Raw genomic sequence first — 20106 nt, 5'->3', positions numbered from 1 at the left:
GAATTCCATTAAAAGTGAGAATCCTGCATCCAGGGGAAAAATGTTTCTGCCAGATTAGCATTTTCAAGGACTTGTCTGCACACTCTGAACGTCAGCACCGTGGAAGCCACAGAAATAGGATGGATAGAAGCTTCCTCCCTCATTCCTTGCAAATAAGTAGCCATCACATGGCAAACATTCTAGATCAAGGTGCAAATGGTTGTTGCATGAGTTTTCCCATCTTGAGGGCTTTTCACACAGCACACGCTTGGCCTAGGGTTATCTTAACCCTGGTGTAACAGTTGGCTCAGGGTTAGCTTAACTCCTTTTCACACACTATACATTTAACCCATGGCTAACTCTTAGCCTAGGGCTAGTGATTCGCACAGCATTGTTAGCCCAGGGTTTACATGTCCAAATATTCTGTGGTAACACTTGAGCCTAGGAATACCACGCATCGTTGCTTAGCAACTTTGTGAAGGATAAGTTATTTGATTGGACAACACACAAGTGACACAAAGTCTTCTAACTCTCTTCACACAGCCAACAGATAACCCTGTTTTTAATAAATTTTCTGGGGATAACCCTGAAAAGTCGGGGATAACCCTGCTCTGGAGCAGGGCTAAAGTCGGGGTTATCCCTCTTTGAAATTTGTCTATGTGAAACTTTCGTTAGCTCAGGGCTAAGGACGCCCTTGGATGAGGCAAAACAGGTCAAAATAACCCTAGAAACTGTCAAAGCTGCTTATCTGTCAACTCTTCCATAGCTAATTAAATTATTCCAATATGTCAGAAGCACAAAAGCAGGCTCTGAAAAAAGACACTTTGATAGCCAAATCAATGCGATATTCATCCACCCTGAACAGAACCATACTATTAGGCCTACTGTACTTCCCCTAGGCCGATGTTGTAAATACAAGTATGCACTCAGTCACTTTCCTTGGTAAAATAAGAGAGAACAATTATCTGTCTTTGTACTCTTGGTTATATAGACTACTGAGCCATATGATTAGGCCTACAGTCAGACAAAACCTCTCCAGGTCCCTATGAGACTGTACAATCTTAAAGGTGCCATGTGTAGCATTTTTAACCATCAATACGTCATTGTCAAATTGATTGTGATACCTTGGTATAATTACTGTAAACAAATAAGACCATGGTGGAAATGATTGGTAGCCTCTATCTCACACCACTGATACTGTTAGTATAAGGGTTTCTCAAAAATATGACTACATTTCCCATAAGCCCATTGCTTCCTGTTCCCCCTCCCCTCTCTGTCGTCTTTGTATTTACTGAATAACATGTTGGAAGTGATTTTTCCATCGGCCTTTCACTCCTTCCACCATCTGCCCTTGCCAGAAACTGAAAATTATAACTCTGCTTGCTCTGGAAGAACAGCGCCCTCTACCTGTTTTGTGCCGTGAAGCAGTACGGCAGATTTCCCACCAAATCTGACCTGGTGGCTCACGATGTAAAATGCAGTGTAGAGGCTAGTAGAGGCTGCTAGTCTTCTCGGTGATGGTCTCTTTTTTTTTTTTTACAGTAATTCTAATGTCTCAAAATTAATGTGGTCAGGATTTATTGATGTTAAAATGTTACACATAGCACCTTTTAAAAAACAGGTTGAAATTAGGAGAAGGAAGCGGTCCAAATCCAAAAGAGAACAATATTATTGGAGCAATGGAAAAATGGAAAACCATTATTCCAAAAGCTGAGAAACCAGTTTACACCATTCTGTCACATTCTGACAGTTTTAGATGTAAATGTTCTCTGAGAAAGACTTTTGAATTTTGTTTCTGTCTTTTTCTTTTGGCCCTTATCTCAATTCTTCCGCTCTCCTGCATGACTCAGGTGGCAGGGCTGGTAGCAACTACACTATTCGCAATAATTCTGCTCGTGAGCGGAGTCCAGTGTCTTTCACAAATGGATTTATAATCATCAGCCTTAAAAATGTACAGACACACTGAGAATAACATTTTAAATCTCTAAAGATAGTATTTCTACTGACAAAGCTACAACATAAGGCTCTGAAATGAAAAATGATCGAACCAACAGCAAAAGCCTTTAGTGTAGACAGAAGCTCTACAGTGGCTGATCACACTCAAAAGTGTTTCATGCGCCTATGATGACTAAGACACTAATGACTACTTTGGGTGTGTTGGCTCAAAATTGGTCAAGACACCATCAAAAGGGAAAAAGGAGCCTGCAAACCAGCCATTTAGGGCATTGATCAAAGCCAGATGGGCATTTTTGGGCAACGTTCGTTATTGTCACTTTTTGTTAGCACTTTTTGAGCAATTTTTGTCAAAATCTCCAATCTTGTAGGATGATTCATTGTCAAAATTCTGTCCAATAAATGTGAGTGACTTGTGAGTCATGTGACTTGGGTAGAGTGAACATAAACGAACCAAATACAAAAATGCAACAAAGTTGAAAACGAACTCTAGGTGTGATGTCACTCATAGTCACAGAACGGATGTGATTCACTCATATACACTACCAAAGAAATCTGACATTGCTCAAAAGTACCTTCCACCTGCCTCCTTCCTTCACTCCTCCCTCACTCCCTTCTTTTCCTCATTCCCTCCCTTCCTTTCTCCCTTCCTCCCTCTCCATCCCGTCATCTTTTCAGTGGCTAAGTGGTGACTAAGATTCATACTTTAAATGCAATCTGACCGATCTTCCCTCCTTCTCTCCCACATCCCTCCCTCTGTCTGTCCTCCCCTTCAGTGGTTGAGAGGAAAACAAGAGGATGAGGTGTCTGATGGAGGGAAATAGGGAATGATAAGATCACTTAATAGCTTTGTTGAAAACCCCCCTCTTTCATGCTCATTGGCTGTGAAGCTGTAAGTGCATCAGATTATATAGTCTTAGAAGGCCTGTGTTGAAAGAGACTTTCTAAATGGCAATATTGCAAGCCATTCAGACTTTGGTAAAAATCTAAAATCTCAGTTTCACTAAATAAAGCCTCCCAGTTGTTCTTTCTTTCTTTCTTTTTTTTTACTGATTCCACTCCTTTGGAAATCAGTTTCTTCACCATATCCTTATTCTTATTAATTAGTATTCACTAGTAACTGCTATTTTTTTGTTATTAGCCATTTATTTATTTGCCTCAAAGTGTTAGTGCTATTACTAATACCATAGAAAGAAGGGCATGTAAATGGAGCTCACGACCACTGTGTTCCCTGTATGTTTCTGACCCTGACAATAATTCACAACAGTCTCAGCTAGCTAACGTTAGCAACCTGCTCCTGAGATTGCTTACTATTTTCATGGTGAGTTCATTTAAATTTGGTGTCCTGTTGGCTTATTTTCATAAATATATTTGCTAATATATGAAGCAGTGCCATAACATACTTGTTTGCAAACTGTAAGTAAGCTGAGACTGGCTAAAGTCAACAAACTTTAGCAAGGGCTGGCTAGCCACCTAGCCAGAACTTGCTACTAGCAGGGCAGTTATGTCAACATCATAAATGTATCACCACCATCTTCATTTTGGTTAACTACTACACTGATAGTAAGATATTATTCAATAGCTTAAACTTAAGTCAGGCCAAGCAAATCTACTGTGAAATATGAAATGGTATCTGGTTTCTATAGAGAGCCTAAGTCCCTCCCCTTCCGCTGTCCCCCATGGGACCTTATTTCGGAAATAATATGTACGGTAGTCAACGGCGAGAGACAAATAATTGTTTGATCCCGTTTGAATTGTGCCATGACTTACACATATGATGTTTTGTCAATTTAAAAGATAATTTTGCAAGTCAAGAAAGTCGCAGTTTGTTGTAAAACAGTACAGTAACGTTTAGTTTTGTGTGAAACCGCTCAGTGAACTACATCTCTCGTCTCGCACAATATACGTCACCAACACCAACATGGAACAAAACATAGGAAACACACACAGGCATCGCGTTAACGTTAGCCCCCACTGTACTAAAACTATCCTAAACCAGTTTAAATCCATTCTTACTGTCTACCTTCCAGGTTGTGTATAATACTCCTGCTATCTGAGAGGGACTTAGCTTCAGCGGCTCTGGGTAGCTTGTGGAGAGAGGAAGTTACGTCACTTGCGCGACTTTTGGGTGTGTAGTCTTTCTAATTACGTATTTTTACAGTCTTATAGTTCTACAGTTTTACCACAAACTGCGACTTTCTTGACTTAAGATTTAAATTATCATTTAAATTGACAAAACATCATATGTGTAATTCATGGCACAATTCAAACGGGATCAAACAATTATTTGTCTCTCGCCGTTGACTACCGTACATATTTTTTCCGAAATAAGGTCCCATGGTGGTCCACCGGAAGGGGAGGGACTTAGGCTCTCTATAGCATTGCTGAGATGGGAGGAGGGGAGACTTGCAAGTTCCACCAAGTTACATTCAATACTTTTTAATGCCAGTTAGAATGAAATGTAGGACCAATTTCACAATTAAAAGAAAGTTAAAATTAAAGCAACTGTAGCTCTACCAGAACATATTATGTCTGCATGAGTGGGCTGATTTCTCCAGCCACCAAGAAACCACAACACTTTTAACAGAAAACTGAATTTAAGACAAAAATGCTGTAGTCAACTGTATTCAGGACCTGTAGACATCCCTGTTAATGAAAGGAAGTGGCTTCAGAAGAGACGAACAATAAGAAGTCATGAACCAGTAGTCAAGGTGACCATTCATCACACATACACACATGTACAGCACAGTCACACACAACACTGAACTGTTCCAGTAACCAGGGCAGGGTTTCTAGTAGCAGGGGTATATAAATATTACACTCAAAATACTTAGCTTAAATTTTACTTGAGTACAAGTAAAATTACGGGTGCAAAATGCGACTTTCCCCTGCAATGCAAAAAAAAATGCTTCAGGATTTCTTGGGTGAAAAGGTTGCTGTGGGCAAACTTAAAATACGGAGCATCATTTGCGGGCTATGGCTATGCTATGGAGAGCATGAATCACTCCTCCCCCAACTGCAATATCAACTTCCATTGTTGTTTACCCTCTATAAACGCACTATTGATACCGTACATTTTTGCAGACCGTGTTGTGCGTTCAAAATATAACATTATTTCATCTATGATAAAAAGCTGATAATGCCCATCCACATTAGGCTATTCCATAAAGTTACTAAATTGACGGTTATCTATTAGCTATTCAGCTAGCTACCAAGTGTAGCAAACAAACTAGACAACAACCAGGCAAACACAAAATACTGTAGGTGAATGGATGGCTTTATGGCTGATGTTTTCGCACAAAATGACCATAATATATATGTGGGGGGTTGATAGCATTGTTGATCAATACCAATGACTCAAGGGTTAGGGTTAGGTTTAACAATTCAACAATTAGGCTACTTGGCCAGGTAATGAGATTTCTGCCTCAATTTCACAGATGCCCAATTAGCCACAAAATCTATTGTGAAAGCAAATAGCAGAGCGATGGTGTGATCAGTATTGCTGAGATTCTGACATTATCTTACTTGTTTGTGTTCACCTAACATGGGTATTACTTTAAACAAAATATCAACTTATAAAACCAAACTACAGGAGCTTTAATGTTACAGTTAGTAACTCTACATGCTTGTGCAGGTTTGATGCAGATGTCATTTACTATTGGACAGTTTCTGATGCAATGCTAACGCTAAAAAGTACAAACACACAAAAACGCTACTCAATTACAATAACGAGAGTAAATGTAATTATTTACTCCCACTCTTATTCAGTTTGTCAACTAATAATTTAGCCTGTTATTCAGCCACTTAGTCACTCAGACGTCAAATCAGGCTGGAAGGCAGACTGTCAACCTACCAGTCAGTCAGTCAGTCAGTCAGTCAGTCAGTCAGTCAGCTGATGTCCACACAGACAGGGGGAGGAAAGGCTGGCTGGATGGATGAATCAGAGATGAATTATTGATGTGTATCACCATAGAGGAGACCTCTAAGAGCAAATGTTTTATAAGACATACTAGGACGCATTTGCAAATGATTTCTAAGATGTTGCACAGAAGGACACGCTTAATTTAGAGGTAAAAAGCAAATAAGCACTAGCCACCATACAAATCCTAGTAAATGTTGACTGCATTTGGGAAGTGAACTTTGACAAGTCTATGCTATAAATCTGTCTTTTTCTTCTCTAAAAACAACTTTTTCATCAAAAAAATTCAATTAGTTCAGTATCCACTAACCTCTGAGGGCCTGTAATTGGCCTGTAATTAACAATCAAGTTTCTATTTAATGGTACCAAGCTGATCCATACAACTTATCAATATTTTTAAATGATCAGTACCACTAGGTCTTGGTGTATTTGGAAAATGTTTGCTGTTTGTATTCTGCAGCTTTTGATAACTTTCAAAGTCAACTAAATGCTTTAATGATATCAACATTGATATGAATGTAACAGGGATGGCCATTACTTTTTCAGCCCTCGTTGATAAAGTAGGATCTGATTCATATTGGTGTATGACATGGGTTTCTCCTGAGGAACCCGAAACTTTCCCTGTCCTTTTAGAGAGGCGTCAGGGTGGGTTTTGCACTGAGATGAATTAGTGAAAGAAGACTAGTTGTACTGCTCAACCAGATTCTAAAATTATTTCTAATAGTCTATGTTTATGGTAAAGTCACTCCTGATGAGCAGGCGATGCAGGAGTGGAAGGGTTACTTTCATAATGCAGTCTGTTACAGATTACTGATTACGTGTTTAAAAATCAGTAAAAGTTGTAATCAGTAATGTAATAGTAGTTTATATTTGGATTATTTTGTTACCAAAGTAATATTTGTTGTTGTCGTATTACTATAATTTTGTTCCCACTTCTGCTCAATACTGCCTTCAAACAATGGATGCACTGTGTGTGTGTGTGTGTGTGTGTGTGTGTGTGTGTGTGCGTGTGTGTGTGAGAGAGAGAGAGAGAGAGAGAGAGAGAGAGAGAGAGAGAGCTAGAGAGCAGTGTGTGTGTCATGTAGTCACTGACACACTACAGTAGGAGGAAATGAGACAGAAAGTTGTAGAAGCAGCTAATGTTAGAGAAGCTACAGCAATGTTAGAGAAGCTACAGCACATTGATGGTAAATAGGGATGGTATGTTTTTTTTTTCCTAATCTTTAGTCATTAAAAACGTTAGTAAATCACTATTATCTGCTGCATTTTTAACAACTACTTCTCTTTAAGTGACAGAAACCACCAGTATCTGTCTGTCTACCTGTCTGTCCAGGTGTGTGGCTCGCCTCTATGCCCATATTTGGAATGCGGAACGAGCACACCTGTGAGCTGACGTCATATGTAGAAAGTACCTGCTGCAACTTGTCTGGCTCGATTCGTCCTCAGTTAGTCAAACTACGGGCAAGAGACAAGACAAAGAAACCACGACGAAAGCCACAAAGGAATATATTTTAAATTCATTACATTGACTTTTTTCCCTTGCGAGGAATATTTAAAGAGGATTTACAAACAAATGGGGACCACCTGGTTCGCGGTGTTGGGAATTCTAATCGTCTTTTTTCAGGTGAGATTTCCTGCTAACTTTGTACCTTGACTCGACAGACGCCAGCCGTTGGTAAATTCCGCATATGGGCTGTCTAACAAGCAGCTCTTTATTTCAATAAAATCTCAACTTTTTTAAGTGGCTCGCCTCGCACTGCTCGCCGCCGCCCTCCCTGTATAGTATTTAGCTGGAAGAAGACTGAGGGAATAACGGGCAAAATTTTGTTGAAATAAGTGCTGCTTGGTGTATCAGATATATGCCGAATTGAAGAGTGGATATTGACTATTTAAAAAAGGTCTTAAGCCATGTTCTGTGAGATGTGTACAATTGCCAATACACGAGGCGGCATTGAATTGCCAGATTTTTGAATAGAGTTCGGTGTGGCTTGCTCTCCATTCGAGAGAACTAGCTAAGTCTCGGGGTCTGTATGGGCCCTCGTCCTTGTTCCGTTGGCAGGTTTCGATTGAAGTAGCCTATTTGGCCACTGGAAATCACGAGCTGTATTTAATATTAACGTTGCCTAAATGTGTTTCATTTCGGGAAAAATGTATATGTAAATTTAAGTCTTAACAAAATATGACATTGTTTTCCACGTAGAGAGTCTGCTTGAATATTGACGTTAGCGTACACATAGTTTTCAACAGTTTTCAAACAGTTGAAATGACTCATTGCTACTTATTTTCTGAGAACGTTTACTTTTTTCAAAAATCAGACGTAACAGGTTTTCAACGTAGCCTACTAATGAAATGTTTCTCGCGCATCTGGAATTTGCCTATAGGTCTTTGCTTTCATCAAATGATTTTTAATTTGATATGGCTATATTAGAGGCTTATTATTTTTTTATTTTTTTCCTAGGCCTTGACTTTAGTGTCTTCTGAGGAGCCAGCATGTGTGCCTGGTTTCGACGCGGATATGTTGATTTTCAAAGTGAACAGAAAGCAGCTGCAGTGGGGCAGGATCCTGGGTAAAGGTAAGGACAAACCAGGAAGCTGTTCTGTACACAGGCGTGGTTAAAAATATGTGTCGACGCAATTATGGAGTAATATGGAGTACACTTTTAAGGGTCTCCACTGGTCATGGAATATCATGGAATGTTAAAAGGTATGTTACAGACAAGGAAAGTCGGGGAATTTGATAAACTCTCAGGGGGAATGTCAGGGATTTTTTACAAATGTGTCACTTACAGGAATACAACAAAATGTATTTTCCCAACTGGTTTCACACTGCATTAGATGGTTTTCAGCCCAACTGGAGTGGACACAAGAGTGAAAAAAAATAAATACAAAAATTAAGAAACCTAGAAGGAAGAACATTTTTAGTTGGTATGGTGGGAACCCAGAGTTTTTATACAAAATGCATTTAGTGACAGTCTCAAGGGGTGTACTGGCATGGATCATACAGTTTGTGGACATCCGTGAAATCACCCCCACCCCCCACCCCACCCTTATTGTTGTCCTTCTGTCTTCTCAGACGGCCTTCTACCGACTTAAGTTGTTCACATTGTTTCGACTTCTAGCCCAAACAACCTCAGGTCTCAGCTTGCTCTCTGCACCACAGATAATGCTGCTTCCTGCATGACAAAACTATGTGCCCCAGCCTGTTTTGCAGACCCCTGGCATAATCAGGCTTAGCTTTTCAAATGGTGTCCTATAATCCAATGCAGAGGAGCACTTGATTTGTTTTACCTGAGTGCCATAGTTTATCTGGGCGGTTTTTATATGATGTGTATGTTCTATGTTCTTTCACTGGCATGTTCCTGTAAATAGCATTTTTGCGTGATTTTATAACACAAGGCTAAATCATAATAACCAGTTGAGTGCTCTGTGTAGCTTAATGCCTTATCTAACAATGTTGAATTTGACTGTATGCAGCCCCAACAGTCAAACTTCTTTAGATACTTGTGGGAATAAAGTTGAGTCATCAGAAGATTTAAATTAGCCCCAAATTATTTTAGGAAAACTTTCAATTTGTGTAAAGATACTGGACACCTTAAGATTCCAGACCCTTCCAAAGTGCATGCAATCTAAGATGGTCTGATTGACAAGAAATGTAGATCAGTAAACTAAGAGCTTGTTGAGTTTGTTAACTATTTGTGGTAAACAGCACATCCATATAGACATTACACCCAGAGGCTTGTTATAAGCAGACACGACAAGAATAATTACTCTTCTAGATTCAAAAGCACAATACTCTGTCATTTGCAATCACGCCGTGAAGGTAATTTGAGACTTGCAGTGACAGCATTGTAGGTCAGAATAGGAGTCTGTGTAAATTGCACCATAAGACTAGACATAAACAAACTTCTGTTCCTCATAGCTTTCTGTGGTTTCCTTTTTTATTTTTTTATTTTATTTTTTTTAAATCTCATTTCAGTTCCTGCTGTAATATTTCCCATCTACATTGCCTCATACCTGTACATCCTAACATCTACATGATGTATGTAATAGCCTAACACTAACATCACTGACAGTCCAGGTGATGTGGTGGTGTTAGTCAGCTGTTTGGTGCTGTGCTATGGCTGGTTTAGAATCAACAAAGCCTGCCTGTTTAGTGGCTGAAGTGCAGCATTGTCTTCCTGCTACAGCTTTGAATCGGGACCCTGAGGGGCTAACCAGAGCTTGGGCTGCACTCTGAGTAAAATATGTCTGGTGTTCAAGTACAGATTACTACAGGAAGGTAATAACGAAAAGAGGTAATAAGTAAAGGTAATGTACTTAATATAAAGCTATAGAGACAGTGCAAATAATAAATGCAGATTCAGATATGTATTATAAATGAAGGAGTGGGAGTTTCCTCTCCATGCCACTGCACTGATCCATATATAAACATTGTAGCCTTGTAAACATTAAAAATTAAGACTTTCCGAATGTCTTTGAAGGTAATACATGTATTTCAACATAGTCATTTGGGTCTAACAACATACTCTGTCTGTACAGGTGAGAGTATGAATGTAAACAAATCCATCTTGTTTACATGGGCAGACTTTGTTGTTCATCTCTAAGGGTAGTGGTCAGATGATTATTACAAATTTAACAGTCTGGTCTTCCAGTTGGTTTCCCAAAACCATAGCCTATCTGTCCTTTGCTGGGAGATGTTTCTTACTGGGTCAGCCTTGTCAGGGTGATTTCATCAGCAGTGCTTCTTCAGTCTGGCTGATGTGAGTCGTACTTCTGTGCTTGTGAGGACCAAATTATGTAGGGGCTTGCATTCAGTTTGCATTTGTTTCCTAAACCAACCTGCTAAATGCTTAACATTACCATAATGCCGAGCCCTTAAACCTAAAAAAAAAGGTGAATTATCAAAGTGAGAGCTGACAAGTTACTTTTTTGGGTTTTAAAGGTGCAATAGGTAAGGTTTGTACTGTCCCATAGCACAAAATGACCAGGGGCTTGATAGGGTTGTTGACCAATACCAATGACTTTCTGGCTTTCAAAACTCACTTTCTGGCCCATAGTCTTCCTGCCATTTGTTAAAAGATATTATTATTTATGACATTTAGACATTTATTTTTTATGTCAATTACAGACCATTGTAAACTGTGCCAGATACCTGTCGATGTTGGTGCAATTCCTTGGTCACCAATAGAGGTTGATAGAAGTCATAGATCACTTACTTAATGCCCCTTTTAAGGGTTCAGAATTAGGTTAAGCATTTAGTGGGTTGGTTTAGGAAGCAAATGCAAACCAACTGAATAGCCTTAAAAGTATAGCAAAACAAATGTGTGTGTGTGTGAATTTGACCCTGGGCTCCTCTGTGTTGAAGGCGGTTGCCTAGTTACCCAGGCATGTAGGTACAGGATCTGTAATCTGCCTAGAGACGTCAAACCAGTTATTCTGCCTTTTTAAATAACAGCCTGAGCTAAACCCTTTGGATCACTTTATTGCCAATTTACTGGGCCTGTTTCACAAACTGAAACGACACATTATTTTCAACTTCACCAATACCCAAGATCGGATGAAAAGATGATCCCTTTTGCAATAAATTAGGGTGCGCCCTTACTTAACAAACTGGTTTGAATGCTGATGGGACAGTGTGTATGTGTGTGAATTTGGCTGCATTGGTTCCTCACTTTGGCTGAATAACATGCACCTTAAATTCATCGGATTAAATTTGAGAGATTGCCATTTTCCCCTGCCAGCTGATATTGTTCAATCAGTGATTACTCATGGTATGTTACCGATACCAATTTGGTTAACATATAAGAACTTGAGTATTGTGTGGATTATCTCACTGCCTAGATTTGCCTGCTGCTCAACTTCAGACTCCAACAGTTCTCTTGTGGTGAGTTTGAATGCTCATCTATCTCCTCCATCGCACTCTCTGTCCCTCTGTCTCTCTTCTGCCTGCATGCTTTCTCTAATTGCCTATCTTCATGACATCTCACTCTTTCACTTTCCCTCTCCCCTCCATCCCCCTGTAATCTCCCTCCCTCCCAGTTCTTAGAAGCAGCCATTTTGCTGCATCTGTTTCCCTTCCAGTCACACTGGAGCATGATCCATGTTCACTAGCAGTAATTTATAACTGTTTGTCGTGGAAAGTCATAAACCGGAATCCCCTAAAACATAAAGTGGCTTGGTACTTATCCCTAGTCATCAGGTTAAGTCAGCGCATTGCACAATCTTGACATCCGTTCCAATTTATTTTTAAACGATGATAATACTGCGTGTTGGCGTTGCTGCTGGGCAATAATATAACTCATCTGAGAGAGTTTTTTTTTTTAAGATTATGTAGGCTATCAGGTATTTCTTCCATACAATGTAAAAAGGCATGAGAGAGATTGCATGTGACAAAGATGGTGAGCCAGATTCTAGCCCATGACATGGCAAGAACATATCATGCCCTCCGAGCCACCAGGATGCCCCATCTGGGGGGTATTTCAAGAACAATCACCCTGGTAGTTCCGTAACTGTGAAACGAACAAGGAAGGTTCTTTGAGAGATTCAACAACCAGACATACTGCTGATCTCTTATGGGCATAAACTGAAAATGCGTTGTATGCTAATTTATGAAAGTTCAAAAGGTTTTCCCATATTTAAACAAAGAACAGCTCAGGTCCTATATCAGATAGCTGGGGGGGGGAGGGGAATTACTATTTGGCAATGTAACTCCAGTTTTGTGTGATGTTGTTGGTCAATGATGTTACCCTTGGCCACCCTGGCCAGTCATGTGGATTTGGGGACTTCCTCCACAGATCGCTTCTCATTTTCTTTCTGGTTTGTTTCGTACATGTGATTTGTGATGTGATAGCGGTGGGAAGGATGACATTCATATATATTTTGCATTTCTATGCCCACCCATAGATGAACATTGAATCATAGTTATTGAATTTTTTCAATAACTATGCAAGGTTGAGTCAAGGAAGGAAGTAAAGATCTCATGGGCTTACATGAGACCAGTGCACTACAGTACCAGCGTACCCGCTGTTCCCCATTTCTGGTTTCATGGTCACAGAACTACACAGGATTATTATCAGGGAGACATGATCATTTTGTTGTTGACTTGATCATTTGTATGCGTAGACCTTGCTTTTCCCTTAATTACGTCCTTTTTAGTATTTTCAGGATCACATCAGTATTAGTAAATAGGCTACCTGACATTTGATGTTCTCTCACATTAACAAACAAATTATTGATAGCTGTTCAATTTAAATCCATTATATAATGGCAAAAAGTGACCCAACCCCATACAAAACATGCATGGATTTCCCCATACTATTGTTATGTCCAAACATTTGACTAATGTAGATGGACACATAAGGGCAGAATGATAACCATAATCTGAAAGCACAAAATGAGAAATTCTATAGGCTTGACTTTTCATTTCATAGGTCGTTTCTCAACAGTGTAATTATCATGGCTCAGAAAACTCACCTCTTCCTAAAAGTAGGTGTACATGGCTGAGAAAATCTGCACTGTAATCCAATTTTAGAGCATATAAAAACCTCTATAAAATATGGACGATTGAATATAGTCTAGAGGCTATATAGTCTTTAGCCTAGTGTTGCATTTGTACACTGCATCACAATAATTGCAATGTACTTCATCATCTCGTGTGTAAAATGTCCTGAACTGAACTTCACCTTCCTCGCTTCCTTTCACATACACACAAGTTACTGTCAGAAAATCAGTGTAGGAAATGGTACCAGTCCCCGGATGTGGGCAAGGTCACCCCCACAAATGGGTTACATGGCTCCCTCTTGTGTGCATCTTAAAACATTGCATCAAGAGGCATGCACCAATGACACTTATACATTCCGCAACAATTTAATTAGTGTGCTTGCCGTAGGCAGAGCACACTCTTATTATCTCACATACTTATTAGTGTGCTTGCCGTAGGCAGAGCACACTCTTATTATCTCACATACTTATTATTATTAGTGTGCTTGCCGTAGGCAAAGCACACTCTTATTATCTCACATACTTATTAGTGTGCTTGCCGTAGGCAGAGCACACTCTTATTATCTCACATACTTATTAGTGTGCTTGCCGTAGGCAGAGCACACTCTTATTATCTCACATACTTATTATTATTAGTGTGCTTGCCGTAGGCAAAGCACACTCTTATTATCTCACATACTTATTAGTGTGCTTGCCGTAGGCAGAGCACACTCTTATTATCTCACATACTTATTAGTGTGCTTGCCGTAGGCAGAGCACACTCTTATTATCTTGCATACTTATTATTATTTTTCCCAAAAAGTTTGGCACGCTACTCCTCCTACAGTTTTTACAGTACATAGACATGTGAGACATCAAAACATGCGGCTCATTGAGGAATGAGAAGAAGAAGAGAAGAGATCCATCATAAGCTCTTTGAGATATTAATGATTAAACGCCAATTTTGCCATTTTAGACGCAATACACACCCATTGTAAAATAATGAGAACCATGTGGACTCAATTTTAGGATCACAGAGCCAGAAATTTAAGTTTCGTTTTGTCCGCCATCTTGTTTCTCCGCACAGTAGCTGAAGCTAACTGAAGCTAAGGTAGAATCAGATCAGTATGGATGTATTTGGACTTTTATTCTGTATATTAAAAGTCTACTGCGGAGTTTTTTACCGGCTGGCTTGATGCATTTAGGACAGAGGGGCCGTTTACCGGCTGGCTTGATGCATTTGGGACAGAGGGAATCGCGCTGCGGAGATCGGGATGTACGTTAGCATGCAGTAGCTGACGCTAACTAGCAAGCAACAGTAGCATGAGCTTACTAGGCTATACAAATGAAATGGTCGAGCTCATTCATGTCAGTGCTTCGACACAGCCAGCAGATGGCGACAGAGACCATGAGTTCCCCACATGGGCTGGCTTGATGCATTTGGGACATTGTAAAAGGATGAGACCCTGAGAACCGTGTGGACTCAATCACAGGATCACAGAGCCAGAAATTGAAGTTTGGTTTTGTCCTTGTTTCTCCGCGGAGATCGGGAGGCTCCCACCCAGTAGCTGAAGCTAAGGTAGAATCAGATCAGTATGGATGTATTTGGCCTATTATTCTGTATATTAAAAGTCTAGTGCAGAGTTTTTAATGGCTGGCTTGATGCATTTGGGACAGACGGACCGCGCTGCGGAGATCGGGAGGTACGTTAGCACACAGTAGCTGAAGCTAACTGCAGCTAAGGTAGAATCAGATCAGTATGGATGTATTTGGCCTATTATTATGTATATTAAAAGTCTAGTGCAGAGTTTTTAATGGCTGGCTTGATGCATTTGGGACAGACGGACGGATTGGGAGGTACGTTAGCTGGTTTCTCACACACAGTAGCTGAAGCTAACTGAAGCTACGGTACACACACAGTATGGTGGTTTCTGCGCGTCGGCCGACGCTTAACGGAGCTTCTCACAAGCTCAGTTTTTAAGCTAGAGCGGAGCTTTTTTTATGATCGGAAACTAGACATCCAGACGAATACGTAGGTACCAGCCATGTTATGCTAGCTGGGAAGCGGGCGTAAGATAGCTCCAAAGTCGGCGAAGTTTAGCTCTAGGATTGTGATGCGTTTAGGGTGCTTGGAAAGCTGGGATTCTGTGATTTCGTTTGATACCAAACATGTTGTTGTGGCGTGATGAGAAAAGTATCCCAGTGCCTTTGAACGCAACTGGCTCTGTTTACTGAGTCTAGTCTGTCAAATTCAAAAGGGGCCAGTGTTACAATTACCTAGGTATCTGGTTAGATGAAAAATTGTCTTTTAAACCCATGTCAATGAACTGACTAAGAAAGTAAAATTTACACTGGGTTGTTTTTTTTTTTTAGAAATAAGCAATGCCTTACCATGAGTAGTAGGATGCAGATTGTATAAGCAACACTTTTTATCAGTGCTTGATTAAGGTGCTGCTGGGTGATGCATTTTATAGGGATTGCTCTTGTTTTTCTTAGTAGACTTTCTTATTTTGTCTGCATGTGGATGGTCTGGAAATAACTTGTCTTGGATTTTGTTTGTTGTTTTGTTTTCTTGTAGTTGTGTACACAGATCTGTCTTGCAAACAAGATCTCGATCTCAATGGGACTTACCTGTTTACATAAAGGAAATAAAAAAAACATTTTAGGACATTATTATTTAAACTCTTTGTGATCAGACACATTTTGGACAAAATACAATTGGTTTACGGATTTACGGAGCGAAATGCTAACAATTGCAATGCTGCACCGCTTAGCAAAACTAGTGAACGCCAAGTCTAAGGGCAGGGGCATTGCAAGGGCGGCAAGCACACTTTAAATTTTCTTTAGAAAATTTAGCCTTTTCTAGTTAGTGTGCTTGCCGTAGGCAGAGCACACTCTTACTATCTTGCATACTTATTATTTTTATTCTTATTCTTCTTCCGGACAAAAGTTTAGGATGCATCTCCTCCTACAGTTTTTACAGTACATAGACATATTAGACATCAAAATGTGCGGCTCATTGAGGAATCGTGTGCTATTACTTTTCTAAGAGATCCATCATAAGCTCTTTGAGATATGAATGATTAAATGGCATTTTTAGACGCAATACACACCCATTGTAAAAGGATGAGAACCTGAGAACCGTGTGGACTCAATCACAGGATCACAGAGCCAGAAATTGAAGTTTGGTTTTGTCCTTGTTTCTCTGCGGAGATCGGGAGGCTCCCACACAGTAGCTGAAGCTAAGGTAGAATCAGATCAGTATGGATGTATTTGGACTTTTATTCTGTATATTAAAAGTCTAGTGCGGAGTTTTTAATGGCTGGCTTAATGCATTTGGGACGGACGGACCGCGCTGCGGAGATCGGGAGGTACGTCTGGTTTCTCTCACACAGTACCTGAATCTAACTGAAGCTAAGGTACACACAGAGTATGGTGGTTTCTGCGCGTCGGCCGACGCTTAACGGAGCTTCTCACGAGCTCAGTTTTTAAGCTAGAGCGGAGCTTTTTTATGATCGGAAACTAGACATCCAGACGAATACGTAGGTACCAGCCACGTTATGTAACATAGCTCCAAAGTCGGCGAAGTTTTTGACAAAGGTAAATGGGCATGACTATTTTCAAACGGGTCCCTTGACCTCTCACATTAAGATATCTGAATGGCTCATTAGAACCGCAAGAGTCTTAGCTTTACAGCCATATCTGACATATGTCAGCTACATAGGGTATATGAGCTCCAGGGTACTAAAGACACAGTGTTCTGCATGCAGTGAAAAGATGTTATTCTCGCCTTTTTTTCTTTCCCTATTTCTGCACACTGTGGTACCTAAACAGTCATGGAATTGTAGAAATTGGGTATGGCTGCAAAGCTGAGACTCTCGTGAATCCAAAGAGCCCAATTGCATTCATGTGTGATGAAATGTGGCCTCATAGTAACCATTTCAATGTGATGACAGCATTTTTTAAAACTTGACCTTACTGTATAAAATGACAAATGAAATGAAATGGTCGAGCTCATTCATGTCAGTGCTTCGACACAGCCAGCAGATGGCGACAGAGACCATGAGTTCCCCACATGGGCTTTCTGTCAGTCTCGGCGCCGTCTTTGTGATGCGTTTAGGGTCCTTGGAAAGCTGGGAATTTGTAGTTTCGTTCGATACCAAACATGTTGCTGTGCAGTGATGAGAAAAGTTTCCCAGTGCCTTTGAACGCAACTGGCTCTGTTTACTGAGTCTAGTCTGTCAAAATGCTAACAATTGCAATGCTGCACCGCTTAGCAAAGCTAGTGAACGCCAAGTCTAAGGGCAGGGGCATTGCAAGGGCGGCAAGCACACTTAAATTTTCTTTAGAAAATTTAGCCTTTTCTAGTTATTTGTCTTATTTGATCATTTTGATCGACTTGATTACACAATGAATAATCGTCCATTGATTATTTATGAACATCCCTCCATTCCAGCCATGATAATTTTTTGGTTATGTAGGTTTTGGTTGACATCTTCCTTATTCTTTTTATTTCTTTATTTTTTTAAATAAATGGTGTTGTGTCACGGAGCTCAGGGAAACCACAAACCACTGTTAGAATGAGCTTGTCATCCATTTTGGAAATAAATTTACAGGTGCCTATAGAGCTGATTGGCTTTTGTATCAGGATCAATTTGAAAAATACCTCTTGACCTGAATTCGGGCCACCTAAAGTGAAACTGATTTGTCTTGCTTCATTTGCCTATTTCCATTGACTTTGCATGCATTCATGCCGCCTCTATTTTTTCTTTTTTTCACGTTCCATCTGAACATAGGGTTAGGATATTATTCTAGGACTTATCAAACATTTTCAGCCTAGGGCCCAAACGGGACCCAGGCTCATTAAAAAGTATTGCTGTTCTGGGGAAGTGTAGCCCAATCAGCAGCAGGCATGTTTTTACGTCCCAAACTATAGTTTTAGAGCCTCAGTTCTATTTTCCGTTCTAAACAGAAAAGACAGACACTCCCTGGTACATTGGGTATAAGTTGGTAAGGCAGGCTGTGAAATGACAGCATGACCTCACAGTGATGCAGATAAAAACCAAGGCTGTTCAGCACAGTCATTTGGACAGGAATTTTAAAGCCGGCATTACAGCACAGACTAGATACTAATGGGCTGATTGGACCTACTAAAGGTCATTGACGGGAATGAACACACTATCATAAGCAAGTCTCACCTTTAACACTTATTTATTTGTGGCAGTTTTAGACGGAGCAGAGGTAGTTGGTCTTTTTCAGCAATGTCCTAGTGCATTTTCACTCTGTTTATTGTACCTTTTTAAGCAATCTCTGAAGGAATGCACTAGGTCGGTTAGCCATTTGTTATACACCAAGTCTACTAGACTACTGAAAAGTAGTCTGAAAATTGAAATGTAAACCACAAATGAGATCAAGTTTTCATTGAATTTCATTTAATTTCAACAGGTATTTCAATGAATGTGGTCAAACTAAAAACTCATAGTATAATATAGGAAACGGATAGGGACTCGGGGCCAAAATACCTTTAAACATTCAAGAAATTTAAATTGTATATCAATCCACAGCACTTCAACAAATAACACACCTGGCATAAAATAAAAGTCACAAGGAAGTCTCAAGTAATTTCCATATTTCCCAATTAAGTCATGTCATTAGTTTTGTGACCTGAGTACACTCCTGTGTGTGTGTGTGTGTGTGTGTGTGTGTGTGTGTAACCTGACACTACAGAGATGGGTGCTACCCCTCTCGTCTTGTAATCTCCACTAGTCAGTCACTTTTCTTGTTTGACTACATTCTTTAGTTGAATTGATATCAGAGCACCATGCTGCGTTTCCTTTAGAATTTCTTGGTTGCAGGTTAACTCCCAAACCTGTTCCCAGTATCACTTCCAGTGCTTTTGTGGATTTAAAAGTGACTTGTATTTGGATACTTGAGACATGTAAAATGCATTATAATGGCCGCATATTTGAAATTATGAACCACATCAAACTAGGAATGTAGATTGTCGATCAGAAGAGGAACGCTGCATGGGCTTCACTGGAGCTACTCATTGGATTTTTTTTTGTTTTTTCCTCTACATATGGACTCCCCATATTTCCAAGGCACTCTCCTCTGTATAAAGTTAAAAAGCCTTTATTATTCTTGGCAATTTCTTGTTAAAATGTTGGGAAATGCACCCATCCTCCTTCAGAGTGCAGAGAACAGTGAAACATGTTTCATTGTTGGTGGTACGTTTTCCAACATTTTAACATGAAATAGCCAAGAATAATATAGGCTTTTTAACTTTATAGAGAGGATTTTTTCTTCTTTTTATCCTCTAGAAATGTAGATTGTTTGTTTATTTTTTGGGGCCACTACTTCTGAATGAATACAGAGGTAACACTGCTGTAGCTGGGGTTGTGTATGCATGTATAGAATGAACCAACCTCCTTCTCTGGGCATATAGAAAATAACCACATCCAGTGTCCGGAATGAAACTACTCTCTGATCTGCCAGGGGTTTGTAAACTAATAAAAAAAAAGAAAAAAAATTCGAACCAAATTCCGAACCTGTCCACATCTTTCATGTACGACAGTCACTTCTGATATGAACTGGACTCTGTCCTTGAATGGTGATCATAGTAGACTAAGAGTAGTAACAGGAATCTGATACTTAACCGTTTAAACACACTTTATGACAACAAGGTGATTGAGGGAGGAGAGGCGTCATATTATATGTTGAACAAGCCAGTTTAAGGTGCTGCCTAAATCTGGTCAAAATATTGTATTGTGCATCCA

At 39.9% G+C, this 20106-nt stretch overlaps 1 protein-coding gene across 1 annotated transcript in view; it reads left to right on the top strand.

The window, feature by feature from the left end:
* Nucleotides 1–7279: 7279 nt before the first annotated feature.
* Nucleotides 7280–20106, top strand: part of cdh31 (cadherin 31) — a 31781-nt gene continuing 18954 nt past the window's right edge. Inside the window, exons 1-2 of the mRNA XM_071922570.2 lie at nucleotides 7280–7475; nucleotides 8310–8424. Of these exons, the coding sequence (XP_071778671.1) occupies nucleotides 7425–7475; nucleotides 8310–8424 (166 nt within the window). The 5' untranslated portion in view covers nucleotides 7280–7424. The remainder of the gene's footprint in view (nucleotides 7476–8309; nucleotides 8425–20106) is intronic.

The sequence above is a fragment of the Centroberyx gerrardi genome, chromosome 15 (genome assembly GCF_048128805.1).
Source record: "Centroberyx gerrardi isolate f3 chromosome 15, fCenGer3.hap1.cur.20231027, whole genome shotgun sequence".
Lineage (NCBI taxonomy): Eukaryota > Metazoa > Chordata > Actinopteri > Beryciformes > Berycidae > Centroberyx > Centroberyx gerrardi.
This window is presented reverse-complemented; position numbering and strand designations above follow the sequence as displayed.